General features: G+C 40.4%; 1 protein-coding gene across 1 annotated transcript in view; it reads right to left on the bottom strand.

The window, feature by feature from the left end:
• Spta1 (spectrin alpha, erythrocytic 1) overlaps window positions 1-14,979 on the bottom strand; it is a 76,392-nt gene that overhangs the window by 19,546 nt on the left and 41,867 nt on the right. Inside the window, exons 25-39 of the mRNA XM_026407964.2 lie at window positions 14,395-14,486; window positions 12,446-12,590; window positions 11,459-11,640; window positions 9,329-9,428; window positions 9,021-9,218; window positions 8,149-8,292; window positions 7,502-7,605; window positions 6,654-6,816; window positions 6,307-6,438; window positions 5,668-5,805; window positions 5,384-5,488; window positions 3,910-4,118; window positions 2,701-2,821; window positions 1,941-2,062; window positions 1,136-1,268 (exon numbers count right to left, since the gene is read on the bottom strand). Coding sequence (XP_026263749.2) covers window positions 1,136-1,268; window positions 1,941-2,062; window positions 2,701-2,821; window positions 3,910-4,118; window positions 5,384-5,488; window positions 5,668-5,805; window positions 6,307-6,438; window positions 6,654-6,816; window positions 7,502-7,605; window positions 8,149-8,292; window positions 9,021-9,218; window positions 9,329-9,428; window positions 11,459-11,640; window positions 12,446-12,590; window positions 14,395-14,486 — 2,088 coding nt within the window. The remainder of the gene's footprint in view (window positions 1-1,135; window positions 1,269-1,940; window positions 2,063-2,700; window positions 2,822-3,909; window positions 4,119-5,383; window positions 5,489-5,667; window positions 5,806-6,306; window positions 6,439-6,653; window positions 6,817-7,501; window positions 7,606-8,148; window positions 8,293-9,020; window positions 9,219-9,328; window positions 9,429-11,458; window positions 11,641-12,445; window positions 12,591-14,394; window positions 14,487-14,979) is intronic.

Below are 14,979 nucleotides of genomic sequence, written 5' to 3'. Positions count from 1 at the left end.
TATGTAATTTTGAAAAGAAAATACTTTGGAGTATTTGATGTGAAACCTTAAAGTGCTTCAAGAAGTCCAGGGATGTGCATGAACACTTTCTAAAACATTTTCAAACCACAGGAATTGATAATTTGAACTATATGCTGTTTGGATTTTAAGCTTTCTTTGGCAAACCTAAGTTTTCCTTATGCCATCATATAGAAATGAATTAATCTCCACATAGAGTTTTGGGTAAATTCCCAATTTTTAGAAAGTACAGTTCTCAAGGTTCCTAGAACATTATTGTTTTATAATCACTCTCTCAAAAGCTGTCAAATCTACATTAACTCAAGATCACACTGTAAACTTTATTTCTTAATTGGGAAACCCAGACCTGTATTTAAAATGGCATCTCATCAGGTGGGGCATGGAGAGAATGGAGGAACTTTGATTGGCAAAAGAGAGGGAGGGAGAGGAGGAGGCATGGGGGGTAGGGAAGATGGTGGAATGAGATTGACATCATAATCCTAGGTACCTGTGTGACTGAACATTTGGTGCAACTTTGTATTGTATACAACCAGAGAAATGAAAAGTTGTGCTCCATTTGTGTACAATGCATCAAAATGCATTCTGCTATCATGTATAACTAATAAGAACAAATAAAAATAATAATAAAAATGAATAACATAAAATGACATCTCTTAACTAGAACTGTTTATTTCTAGTAGATACATTAAAATTCTTTGTCTCCTAAAAATGATATATTCTGAAATTTATGACCAATATCCAGGCATAAGGGAAAACTTTTTTTTCAAATTAGTGTAACATTATGGTTTTAGGAAATCTTTAGAAAATTTATGCCCTGTAAAGAATCCAACCTATCAGAAGCAGCCTTTAGCCATAAAGTCCTTTTGATTTCTAGACCAGAGATTACAGATTAAGATTTGAGTACTGTTTTCATGCCTGATTGGTTCCATGACTTTGAACAACTCACTGATACCTTTAGATATTTACATCTTTATACTTTAAAATTGGTAGAATTATCCATAATCCCCTCTTCTCCTTCTATCACCAGGAAAAGTTTCTAATGTTACAGGTGAAGACATTGGCTATTTAAAGACCCAATTTAGAGAGAGAAAGCCTATCCATTCTGCTTGTTCCCAACCTTAGTAGCAGCCAGTGTGTCTCCAGAATCCCCTCGGGCCACCAGGGCCGCCTTCTCGCTCATCCAGGTTTCCTCTTCCTCCGCGTTCTCCATGAACTGCAGGAACTGTAGGGACTCTTCCAGCCGAAGCCCTCTGCAAAGGGGTAGTTAGCCAAACAAGGAGAAGACGGAATGGTTAGCAGTGGGATGACAGCCTGGGGGCCCAGTCTCATCCAAGCAGACCTGCTCCCACTCTACAAGTTAGCCACGGTCAACCTGCACCAGGTCACAGTCTGCTAGGGGCCTGCTGGTCAGTGGGGCAGATCTCCTGTGAAACAGAGGAGACTCTTGCCCTAGATGTCCATTTTGAGTCATCACCTACTTTCTAGGAAATCTGCTAAAGAAAGGAAACCTTATGGCCCCCAGAACTAAAATGCTAAGACTTCACCGTCAAAGACTATCCACAGTCTATGATTCAGGAACTACAAAGCTAGAAGCTCCCTTTTTCCCCAGGAAGAAATGTTTGCCTCTCACCAACAGGGTGGGATTATAGTTGGAAGTTGTGCTGATAACCTGCTGTGAAGGACGACACTTGTAAGAAATGAGTGATAAAAGACAGCTGCATGTCAGGGCAGGAAGAAAGGTGTTTTCAGAACAGAGGTAGTGATCATTTCTGTCTAGGGTACATGGTGGACAGCTTCACGGAAGAGTTGGGTTTTGAGCAGGGACTTGCAAGCTAGGCAGTCAGGGAGGGTGGTCAAAGCATCCTCCCAACAGCTGCCTAACAAATGAAGCCCATAGGAAGATAACTGGGCCTCCCACTCACCGGTCCTTGGCCAACTCTTTGAGTTTCTCCCAGTGTTGCACAAACTGAGCCAGCCGCTCCTGGATTTCCTCTTGCCCCACAGCATCCTTGTCTCCCAGCTTCTCGGCCATATCCAGCACATTCTGAAGGACACACCCATCCACTTCCCATCACTCCACAATCTCTCCCCATTCAGCCACAGTCCCTGGAAAAGTACCCAGGCCTTCCTACCCTTTGGATCATTTATAACCTCCTAGAACTGTCTTCATGCCTGACTGGCTCCATGACTTTGGACAATTGAGGTAGTCCTAGAAACCCTGGGAGCGTGAAGGGAACTGCAGCAAGGTCTGCCCTGCTAAACGTTTCCAAGTATTTTGGCAAATACCTTGGTGTTTGCATTATGCTTATACAGCACATGAGCTTTATAGTCACACGTGGACTCTGCTGCCAGGTCAGACCCAGAGTATCCTTCTTCCTATAAGGCTATCATACAGCCTTACCAGATGTCCCAACCTGCATCCCGATTGTCACTGACTTCCCAACACTGCTAAAAATGCTGCTTCCAGGGAACAGCACAACCTCCTGTCTAGAATCCTTCTATTCAGAGAAGATAAAATGTGGTCAAAAAAAGAACACCTGTGAACTATATTACCAACTCTCTGTGACCTTGGAATCAATTCTGCATTCCCATTTTGCAGCACCAACATATTTGACTACACCATGAGAGACAGCTAGCTATTAGATCATTTTCTCTCTTCAGGTCTGATCATTCTATGCCCACCTGGATGGCAGGTTCATGTGCCACCAGCTCCCCCTCCAGGCGTTTGTGTTTCTTCAGTAAGTTCTGAACACCCTGCAGATCCCTCCCATAGTCCTGGGAGCTGACTCGTGCCAGTTTCTCCCTGAAACCAAGGAAGAAAGAAAAAAAAAATTGAAGTTTAGACGTCCAAGGTCACTTAAGAGCAATAGTTTTCTAAGTGTATGTGGGCAGGGAGGTGGTAAATTCTGGAATATTCTAATGCTAATAGCCAAAAGGTAAATAGTGGCTGATGTTTTCAGCATAAACAATTGAGTGGTTCTAGTACAAACTAAAATACTGATGTCCACCGTGGACACACCTGTAAAAAGCCTTCCCATGAATCATTTTGCCTGTCTACCTTTGTATATTTTCTTTGCTTAAGAACATATACTAATGCTACTCTTGTGCAGGGCGGGGAGCGAAAATGTGTATGACCTCTATGGCTTTTATTATTTTCCTCTATCAATTTCAATAAAAACTTAGCTAGAATAGTTTTTGAAGAGTTGGTATTATAGGGGTCATGAAATTTAAATGGCTCCAAGTATAAAATATTAGAACATCATCATGAAATACAAGATATTAATAAATAAGATGATGTTATTTTAAGGTATCCTCTTTGCTGCCCTATGTACTATGTTTCCATCTAATTCATTCATTACTCATAAGAATAAGCATATCTGCAGAATAGAAGCAAGATGCAACAGTAATATGGGCAGAATCTTTTAATTTTCTAAGAGTTCCCCAGTCATATTTTTTTCAAGAAAAGTAGAATTAGTAATGAAACCATGGTAGATAGTGTATCACATTCTCTGTTTTATGTCCAGTTCAGTGTTACTAGGTAACACTGGATATAGACTGAATAGAGCCAATGATCTTAGCTGGGTAATCTATAAATACTCAGCTCAGTGAGTATTACACATTCTATGAACTATACAGAGCAAACATATATGGCTTCAAAATTTGGTTCCCTACATGTATATGAACTGCTCACTACTCCCTCCACGTTTCTCTTCTTCTGTCTAAATCCAGTAAGGGAATTTGGGAAAAAAATATAAAACCAATATTAACTTTAAGCAGAGACAAACATGATTAAAATGCCATACAAATTTTACACTGAAATTTCATTGGGTGGTTTTCTAGTACAATCTCTTGGATCATCCACACATTGTGAGTTGGACTGGGGATACGTACTCGATCCAGGATTCCTCATCATCTAGTTCTTGGAAGAACTGGAACAAGGCATAGGCCTCTTTCAGTTTCTCATGATGGGCACTTGCCAAGTTCTGGACATTTTCAAAGCGCGAGTTGATACTGTCCCTTTTCTCCACAATCTGCTCGATGTTGAAAGTTCCGCTGGAGAGCAGATCCTCAGCCAAGTTGTTCAGGTCCTTGAGTGCCTCCTAGAAAACCCCAGCTCAGTGAATGGTATTGTACAGACCCCAGACTTTAACCATCCCTGGTCCTGGTTCAAAGACCAGGTCAAATAGATTGCTTTTAAAAAGTAGTTTGAATTAAGCTGGGCAGGTAACTTATACCTGTAATCCCAGCAACTCAGGGGGCTAAGGCAGAAGGACTGCAAGTTTGAGGCCAGGCTCAGCAACTTAGTGAGACCCTGACTTATAATAAAAATCAAAAGGGACTTGGGATAGAGCTCAGTCGTAGATAGAGCACCCCCTGGGCTCAATCCCCAATGCCATACACACATAAAAAAAGGTAGTGAAATTGATGTTCTACACTATTATCTGTTTCACACATATTTGTCTATGTTCAGATTGAATAAGAGTTAGATCTCAGAGCGATACAGATAGCATGACTCTATTACTCAAACTGTACATTTATTCTGTGTCTCCTGGTTCTTCCTTCTGTTTTTCACCTGTATCCATAAGACCTTGGGGAACAACCTCACCATATAGGATTATCTTCCTTTAGAGCAAAATACTAAACAAGAACAACTGTATTGGTAGAAAGCTTAGTTTGCCCACAGAACACACCCAGACCCTTCCCATCCTAACACAGCCTCCTAGTTATACAACAGGAAGTACCACCAAGGACTGAAGACTTTAATCTAGAAAGCCTTTGACTTCTTGTCCTTTCTTCATATCCTTTACTACTAAATAAAAATGACACCATAAATGTCTGTCTGAAATGAACACACAGTCACTGTTCACAGGGCAAATTTTTGGTTGATATTAGGTTGCAAATGGAATTCTTCACAGGTTTTCTAGAGTGTATATGTATTTCAAATTCATTGTACATGTTCCAAATGATTTTTTTTCTCTCTCTCTAAATTCTGTAAAATAAAGTTGCATTTTCTTTCAAAGGCCAGATCAAATATATAGCTATGGAAAAACTCCAGGAAGTGGATCTTAAAAGCTGTCTTGTTTGTCTTTTTACTGATGCATGTATATAAACTAGTGAAAAGATAAACAAGGCAGCTTTTAAGATCCACTTGCTGGAGTTTTAGAGTCTGCAGTTCAGTGATAATTGACAGTGACTGTCACAGTGGCTCTGTACCCCATAGATCTGACCTGGTTAAAATGAATGATGGCTGAGCTGTCCTGCTCAGTTTTGCATGCAAGGCTACGTTCTCAAATGGTCTCCTAGAAAATAAGAGAGGAAAATAAAAAATGTTTCATCCTATCCAAAGGGTTTCAGTACTACTCACCTCTCGAGCCGACATCTCTTTTTCCAACAGCTGATGCTTCTTGAGCAGGTTTTCTGCAGAAGCCAAGTCCTTGGCCTGATCTTTCATGGCCAGAAGTGTCTCTGCCTGGAGACAAAATAATAAATAATAAAGCCGATAGATGAAAACTGTGTTTAAAGAGAATATAGCATCTAGTCTACAGTCTTTTCCCAAGAAGGCTCAAGAAAACCATTCACATATAAATTTTTTTATTTAACAAGTGTTCTTGAAACTACCATGCTCCCACCACCTCCAGGTGCAATTACCTCTGAGAGCCAGAATTCGAAATCCCGGACACTTGTGTTGAACCTCTGCTGGCGACTAGCCTCATTGAGTTTCTCTCCTTTGTCAATGGTTCTCTCAAGGAGGCTGTCCCAATGTTCCTTTAGCAATTTCAGTTGCTCCTAACTCAAATAAAGGGAGGATTCTGAGCACTGTGACAACTCAAGAGGATTATGTAGGGAGTTTCTTTATGTTGGGATTAGCCAAAATTGGCTGACAATTGAATGTCATACATTTCAAAGTAGTTATGCTCAATGTGGAAAAACAAGACGTTTTGGATGACAGGAAACATTTGAAACAAAGATCCTGTACTGATTGCAATGACTGGCATCCAAATGCAAAAAAAAAAAAAAAAAAAAAAAAATTCTCGGCAGAGGGATAGAGAATGCAAAGCAAGTATGAGAAGACTTGGGAATTCAGTTGAAAGCTCTCTTGGAGTTCCAGGAGCTAAGTATGATGGGAGAGGTGGTCTGAGCATTACTGCTTTCTTCCTTTCTTGTCTATAGGGAGGAGGAGTGACCACAGAGCTCATGCTGGATCCCTACCCATAGAACAATAAAGAGTCAAAGATTTTTATGCATGTGCCTTTGCAGCCCAAAGCTCATCCCAAGCAGAACTTTTACCTCCATGGTCTCTTCATTGCCATCACATGCGTTCCGCTCAATCAGGGAGTTTCCCAGGTCTATGACTCCTTCCACCTGCTCAGTTCGACCCCGGACCTCATTTTCAAAGGTCTGGTGCTTCAGGTATTTCCTCTGAAGGCAAAGCAAAAACTTATCCTTTCATGTAGGTAAGTGAGATTTTTTAAAAATCAGGTATAAAAGGAAGAGTTAATATTTCTATCACATCCAAGATATTGGTGATTTTAAAGGACTTGCTTCCTGTTAGACTCAGTATCTGGGGGTGCTCATTCAGCCAACAATGTGAATGAGACGGGTAAAATTTTCCAAGATTCCTATTTTGAACTTGCCTGAATGTTGGTGGGGTCTTTGTAGGATTCATCACAGGCTATGGGCATCATCTCACTGATCCATTCCTCCAGCTCCTCAAGGTCATGGTAGAATTTTTTCAGATCAGCATAGTCTCCAAGTTTTGTCCGTTCAGCCATCATTAGGGCTTTGAGAGCATCCCATCTGCAGGAGGGGGCCCGATGATTTTTTTCCATTTTGCAACCTGCTCTTTTTCCTTTCCTACTGTTTGACTCTTTTCAGATACAAAATGCAGTGGTTCAATCAGGTAATTTCTAGTGTAAATTTCCATGTCTTTCATCCCATGAGTCTAGATCAGACAATGTTATCATTTGCATCTTTAATGCCCTCTGAAAAGCCCATGTGTTAGGCAATGCAGCAACGTTCAGAAGTGAAATGACCAGTTTCCATTTAATGGATTTATAATCTGAATGGGCTCCTGGGTGGTAAGTGTAGGCAGGTGGGGTGTGGCTGAAGGAAATAGGTGCCTGAGGATGTGACCTGGGACTATATCTTGTCCCTAGCTCCTCTCCCTCTCTTTGCTTTATAGTTCTCTAAGCAGCTTTCCTTCACCACACTGTTCTGCTATGATGTTCTGCCTCACCTCAGGCCTAGAGCGGTACAGTCAGCCAACCATGCACTGAGAATCTCTGAAACCATGAGCCCCTTTGTTCTAAGTTGTTCTTGTCGGGTATTTTGGTAACAGTGATGAAAAGGTAACACAGACAGCTTCCAAGATGTCAAGATAGTTTAAGGCATCTAGAAAGGACAAAATCTCAGAATGTCTTCCCTGTCACAATGCTAGCAAAGAGGTCACTTTGCTACATCTTCCGGTAGCCTCGGGACTGACCTGCTTAGCACTTGTTGGAGCCGAGTGTTAATCTCTTCCTTCGCATAGTGGTCATCATCTATGAGTTGATCAGCAAAATCTTTTAGGTCATTAATTTTCTCTTCCTGAATAAAGGAAAATAAGAGACCAGGGGCCTGAAGATTAGACTTTGGGTACAATCTCAGACTCCCTCCTAAGGAAGAATAGTAATAAACTTTGTGCCTTCAGGAGACAGCTCCAAAGCTAAATGCCTTATAGGAAGGTCTATAGGAAGGTGTATTTTAACTCAACAGGAGGAAAAACATCTCACAATCTTACTGAGGTGAGCTAGCTGTGTGGTAAGGATCTCCCTAAAGAACAGTCATTCCTCATGACTGTTGTCTAGGGTGAGTCCTACATGGGGCAGGATGTTGAAATAGGTACTAAGAACCCAAAGTCAATTTGAATCCTCAAATTTGGGTTTCAGGATGGCAGACTTAAAGTTCAATTACACATAGGACTCGGATAAGACAGTGCCTCGTGTCAATCTACCTTGCCTGCCTCCAACTTGTCTGTAAGAAGTAAACGTGAGTCAAAATACTCGTAAGTCATGATACCAGACAAATGTATAAGATTTCTGTTATGCCTACAACCATTATCATTGGAATATTTACACTCCCTGTTTTTACCTGAGCAGTGATTGCTTTCTCCAAATCATCACGTTTCTTCATCAAGGCCTGTAGGCTTTGTAAGGAATCTCTGTCATCCGACCTCAGGGAATTCTCACGCGCCGTCATCCAGCTCTCAACCTGCTCACATTTACCTCGGAACAACTACGGAGGATGAAATTAGAGGTATATTAAATGTTTATTCTGGGTGGACAGGGGAAATGGTCTAACCCCTCTCCTATGACATAAATAGTGAGGATCCTGCAGGGAGTATTTAGCTCTATTGGATTTTCTACTCTTTCCTGAATTTTCTACTCTTTCCTTTATGTGTTTATATAAGCTATAACACCCATATCGTACAACTGGAAGATACCGACTGGTTATTTTCTTTAAGACTTTGCTGAACATTACCCATAGAGTTGGCCTGTGACATTCCCATACTCTTCCCTCCAAAGCTGTAATCATTCCTTCCTCCCTACCCTCAAAGCCTTCAAGAATTTTGTTTTACGAAATGATGTCCTATATTAGAATGATCTGTACTGCATGTCTAATTTTACTACTTAAAAACAGAAACGTTAATTTACTGATCTTTGTGACACCGGGGCCTGCACACAGTAGATTCTCAATGAAAATCCATCAACCCCTTCATTAATCAATAAATGACAATCATTCCCTGTCATGTCCAGGACTGATCACTTTCTTCTTTATCTCTTCTAACAGGGATAAGAGCAGAGGATAAAACAATAATCAGAGTATAGAACATAATGTTACCTAACCAAGAGATGTCCTTGTGTCTACAACAAGGGAAGTCTGGGTACTGAGTGACTGTGATATCCAAATATAACTGCTTACAAGGAACAGAGCAGGGCTTCACTACTGGAAGCCTGCTGTACCTGCAATTTCAGGCATTGGTCTAGCATCTTCTTGCGTTTTTCCCAAGACGTCTCCAAATCTTCTCTCTTTAGTTGAATGTCTTGAAGTTTATTTTCAATCTCAGCTCTATTACGGTGCACACTGTCTATAAGTTCTGTGCCAAAATTTTCCAAGTCCTGGAAAGTGGAGGCCTCTGCCTCCATCTCGCCATGATGCTCCTGTTGGAAAATGGGGAAGTGGACTGGTGAAGCTAATCCGTTTGAAATTGTTTTAAATGAAGCAAGGTCATCAGGTCAAGTGATTAGCGGTTGTGGGTTTTTAGCCATACCTGGTGTCGCTCTATCAAGATCTCTGTGCCCGTTAAGTCCTCGGCTAGCTCTGGCGATGACACCATGCCACCAATGGCACTCATCCAATTTTCAAGGTCCCTAGAGAAGCAGGTATATTGGGATGGACAAAAGACCTTGCCACATTCTGCAGGGTTATCTGTCCAATAACTTTTTAGAAAATATTTCCAGAATAACATTTTCTACGTCTTCCTATGCTTCCATGTCATATCATGTTTGGTGTTCTCATTGTGTTAATGACAGCATTACCTTGCATTTGAAAATCTTGTCTTACATATTATTTCTTTTAATTCCTGAAATAATCCTGTAGAGAATTATGAGAACTCCTTTATTTCCATTTTGGAGATAAGGAAGTCAGCTTGGAGAAGGTAAGCAATTTGCTAATGTGGTGCAATTAAAACCAGACATGTGGACTATGTTCTTAGAACATTTTCTACCTATCATCTGGACCAGAGCCCAGACCTCTGGAGTTCTGGACAGAACGTATTCCATGACTGCTGCTGATTCCTGTTCCTTCAACAGTTTTCTGGGCTTTAAAGATACAGCTTATGGAGTCTTGGGGGAGGTGCATCTTTTCTTTTTTTTCCCCAAAAAATCTAATACATGCTTCTGCTCAGCACACATATATATATATATATATATACACACATAAGCATATATACATGTCATACATTTCCTACATTACTGATTAAATCAAGATTTATTTCTTATTGTTTTAGTAGTCAAGAATTTAGACAAAGCAAGCTAAGATTTATTCTTCCAGAGAGAAAATGTCAACCATTCATTGATTTAAAAGTTATCATGATATCAAAATAATAATCCCATAAAGAATATATTTAGTCTTGTTTGATAAATATTAATCCTTAAATCTAGGAAAGAGAGGTCTTTTGTTTCTTTATACAATATTTTGTTTTCATTTATCCAAACATCTAAGTTTTATTTATTGCTTACTAAGTACCAAATATTTTGAAAAAGATATATCTTTACCTTCTAGGAGATCATACTTTATTTATATTGGGGGTAGGGTAAGCAAAGGGATCATACACACTCATAACTATTAAAAATTAAATATAAATTATTATAAAGGGATAAAATGAGGTGTTAGTGTTTCTCAGAAGCTGAGAACATAACTGCGATTGTGCAATATCGAGGAATAAAAATTTGTAAAAAGGGGCCATCATTTATTCTGGAATCTTAGTAATATATATGGAAATAAATGATTTTGAAGAATGGGTATAGATGTTATTTAATTACACTGTGTGAAAAACTACAGTTTTCCAGAAGTGCTAAAGTGGGGGAGGAGATACCAAAAGCAACTATAATCATCTTGCTCATTTGCTTCCTTTTCTTCTTCAAAAGCACTACCTTGTGAGTAGCTACTGCCTGGACCTTCAATTCCAAAGACTCTTCCAAGCAGGTTGAAACAATAGGGCAGAGTCATCCCACATAGTGTACATTTGCAAGGTTAATTTCATATTGTGAAAATATTCTGACTGTAGCACAACAATGAAAATTCTCTAGGATTTGATTCCAATGTTTCTAAATTTTTCTTTTGCTACTTGTGCTTAACACCCCTAACATAAAAAAACCCTGCTCTCCAGTTTCCCCAGCCTTTCTTACCCTCACAGTTTTGCCCATTCCCTTCTGTATGGGATAGCATTCTCTTTTACCAAAATCCTGACTGATATGTAATCAAACGCTACCTCCTCTAGAGTGCAGAGAATCTCATCTGTTCCCTCTATCTCTGAACTTTCACAGCTCTATTTGCTAGGATGTGTGTTTTGTAATGTTTCGCCATTACACATTCTTCTCTGTCTCTCCAGTGATAAAAAGCCCCCTTGATCTTCATCTCATGATATATAGCTCCTCGTTTGTGCCATATACTTTGCAGAAGCTCATTAGTTGGCCTATATGACCTCACATTTCTTCAAACATCAATCTTTTATGGCTTGAAGTACTGAATTTAACATTTTTGTGCCTCACCAGAGGCAATATTGGACAAACCCATGGGTGGATGGCACCTCTACCCAGAGTGTTCCTCCATGCTCTACTTAGGGACAGATATGAAAATTGCTCACCCACAGGGTGAAAATCCACCTTCTGAACTTTACCTGGCCTTGCTGAGGAACAGGTAGAATTTCTGGGCCTCATTCAGGTTCTCTTTACGATCTTCTGTAAGCACCTGTAGGTCATTCCAGGCCTCGTTCAGCTCTGTTCGCCGTCTCTGCAGGTCCTCGATGGCATCTGGGTGGGATTCACTGAGCCGCTCCGCTGTCTCTCCCAGTATGGTCACCTGGGGAGGTGCAAGAGCTCTGGCAATCACACTATTGTAGAACCTGATTCTTAGCAAATAAGAGTCCTGAGTCCTGGTCTTCATCTCCCCAAATAGATGCCAGCAATGTACCATCACATCTTACTACTTCATTAAATAACATCAACCTCTTAGTTTACATGATAACTTTCTGAAGTGCTCAAAATTGACCTTACCATTTTTCTTTTAAAAGCAACAAGTTTGGGAGAAAGATGGTTAAATGACTCTTCTGGCTAGTAGCAAAACCAGGGTACCAAAGGGTCCTTATTCTTTAAATGAGGATATTTCCAATATTGATATTTTCTGTTCTCCTTTTTGCTCTATATAATAAGGCCAAGCTTCGTGTTGCCTCCAGTGTATCTGGAAAGCTCTACTCTTCTTTTGTGTTTTGGAGTAGGAGTAACCTTACTCAACTCCTGACTGAGAAAACACGCACAAAGCTCAGGCATAGCCCTAGCCATCCTGGGTATGCATAGTTGCTATTTCTCTTAGGCCACTGTCCTGTAACTAATTGCCTCAACTTCTGATCACTTGATACCCACTAAACAGGCAAGAGGACATTAAATACTCAGATGGTGGCAGTTCAATGCATTTTTCTTGATGTTAATGGTCTTGGGGGTATGTCGTTTTATTGGTCTTGCTTTGGGGACAGAGTGCAAGAACAAGTATCGTGCAAGATAAAGAAACAAAAGCCTAAGACTGGAAAAGAGAGCAAAATAGGAGGCGTTGATATGGTTATGAATGCAAAGAGGAAGGTGCTGAGAAAGCTCAGAAGCACACAGCTCACCTTTTCCCCCAAAGGGATGAGGTCTCTCTCAAAGCTCTCATGCTGTCGCTGAAGCGCCTGAACACTGATCAGGTCGGAGCCAGGGTCAGCAGCCCTGAGGGCCTGGCACTTCTTCTCAATCTGTTCCTTTGTGTCATCTATATCTCTGGTCCACAAGAGAATAAAAGACTTTAGGAATAATGATGTGTACCAAAGAGAAACAGACTAGGCTCAGAAGGAAGTCACTCCTGCCATGTTACCAAATCTAACACCTCCACCTCCATCACCAATACCACCAGCACCACCAACTCCAATACCTGCATCACCACCTCCACCATTTCCACTATCATTGCAACTGCTACCTTTACCACCGTCACAATCACTATCACTATCAATACCACCACCACCATCACCACCTCTACCTCCTCCACTAACACCACCATGACTACTACTTCCACCACCACCTTTACTACCAACATCACATCACCTCTCCCACTGCCATTACCATCACCACCACCACCACCTCTGTTTACCAGAATAATATCAATGCCAGATGGTGAAGTCTACATTTGAACCAAGAGGTCTAACTCAGAACCAAGTATTTAACAATTATACTCATGCTTTCTCTTTTCAGCTATTCTAAACAACCCTACCCACCTGAATCTCTGCTTTCCCCTTCCTTGCATCTTTAAGACACATAGGAAGGTATTTGGTTTATGTTTTGTTCATTTGTTTAATTCTTGTATGTGTGGTTATATTTCTTAGTACAAGTATGGATTTGGTAGTCAAAGACAAATTCAATGAACAAAGTCAATGTGATGGTCTGTTGTCCTTTACTGTCTGCTTCTAGTCTAGGACTAAAATTATTTATACCATTTGTTTATACTTCAAATCGATGCACTATCATGAAAGCATTCATAAAATATTAATTATGTGCCAGGGCACAATACTAAACTTGGAGCTAGGCATGGTGGTACATGCCTATAATCCCAGTTACTCTGGAGGCTGAGGCAGGAGGTTTGCAAGTCCCAGGCCAGTCTGAGAATTTAGGAAGATCCTGTCTCAAAAGTTAAAAAAAAAAAAAGAGCTGGGATCATGGCTCAGCAGTAGACTCGCCTAGCACGGGCGGGACCCAGGTTCGATCCTCAGCACCATATAAGAATAAAGGCATTGTGTTGTGTAAATCTATGCCTAAAAAATAAATATTAAAAAAGTCAACAAAATTTTTTTAAGGGTCTAGGGGAGTAGCTTAATGTAAAAACACCCCTGGATTCAATGTTTAGTATCACAAAAAATAAAATAATAATACATTCAATACACAAAAAAATAAATTGAAGTAAGTTGTCTTGGAGTATTTAATGTGCCAAGTGAGGAATCTATTTCTAAAAAAGCCAGATTCCTATTTGCAAACTGTCTCTAGCTCAGAAAAAAAGGGTTACACGAATAGGTATCATTACCATAGTGTTATGGTTTAGATCTGAAATGTCCCCCCAAAAAAACTCGTATGTTAGGTAATGCATCAGTGTTCAGAAGGGAAAAGATAAATTACTATAGTTTTTACTTCATCTGTGCATTAATCCACGTGATGAACTAATCATCTGAATGGACTACTGGTTGGTAACTGTAAGCAGGTAGGGCAAGGCTTACAGGAAAGGGTCACTAGGGGCATGGGCTGGGCGACTAGATCTGGTCCCTTCTCTCTTTTTTCCTGCTTCCTTGCTGCTGTGAGCTAAGTACTTTCCTCCTCCAAGCCCGCTGATGTTCTGCCTCCCCTCAGACCCAGAGAAATGGAGATGGCCAACCATAAGCAGAATCCTCTGTGAAGTCAAACAAACTTCTCCTACTCTAGTTGTTCTTGTCAGATATTTTTGCCACAGCAATGAAAAGCTGACTAGCACACATTGTTACTGGACTTGTGAGTTATGTGAGTGTTTTCTAGAGTAGCACTGCATTTTAGAATTAATTCTTACCTGTGAAACATCTCCACAGCATGTGCACTGCCTAGCAGCTGCTGCTGTTCATCTGCAAGCCTCTGCAAGGAATCCCAGCGTGTGTTCAATTCCTAAAAGAAGAGCCACATCAGACTTTGGACAAGGAGTTGGTTTGGATAGCTCAATGGCGTCTATGACTAGCTGGATTTAAATCATTGCTTTCATGTTATCTCCTTCAGAAATCACCTTGCTTTACTTTTTTCTCAGACAGGCTGATCTTGGTCTTATGCTGGTGCAGCAGAGAAAGGGATTTCTTTTCTTCCAAACTGATGATTCCCAGTTGGACTCATCAACCCTAGAGCCATAATTGATGCTTGCTCTCTCTAGACCATAGTATATATAATCTCTGAAAAATGAGTAAAATGTGTTGCCTTTGTATTTAGAATCTGCTACAGTTCTCTGGGACAAGCATAATACCTTTCTGCATTCTGAATTGAATAGACCTTGTGGTCAAAGAGCCTTACTTTCTGTAGAGGGTACACATATTATTTTCATGCACATTACTTTTTCCTCTTATCCATGACAATCACCATGGGATGAAGAAGGGAGTTCTTCTTTACTAGT

This window comes from Urocitellus parryii, chromosome 11 (genome assembly GCF_045843805.1).
Source record: "Urocitellus parryii isolate mUroPar1 chromosome 11, mUroPar1.hap1, whole genome shotgun sequence".
In the NCBI taxonomy this organism is placed as follows: domain Eukaryota; kingdom Metazoa; phylum Chordata; class Mammalia; order Rodentia; family Sciuridae; genus Urocitellus; species Urocitellus parryii.
The sequence above is the reverse complement of the archived record's forward strand: the minus strand, read 5'-3'. Positions and strand labels throughout refer to the sequence as shown.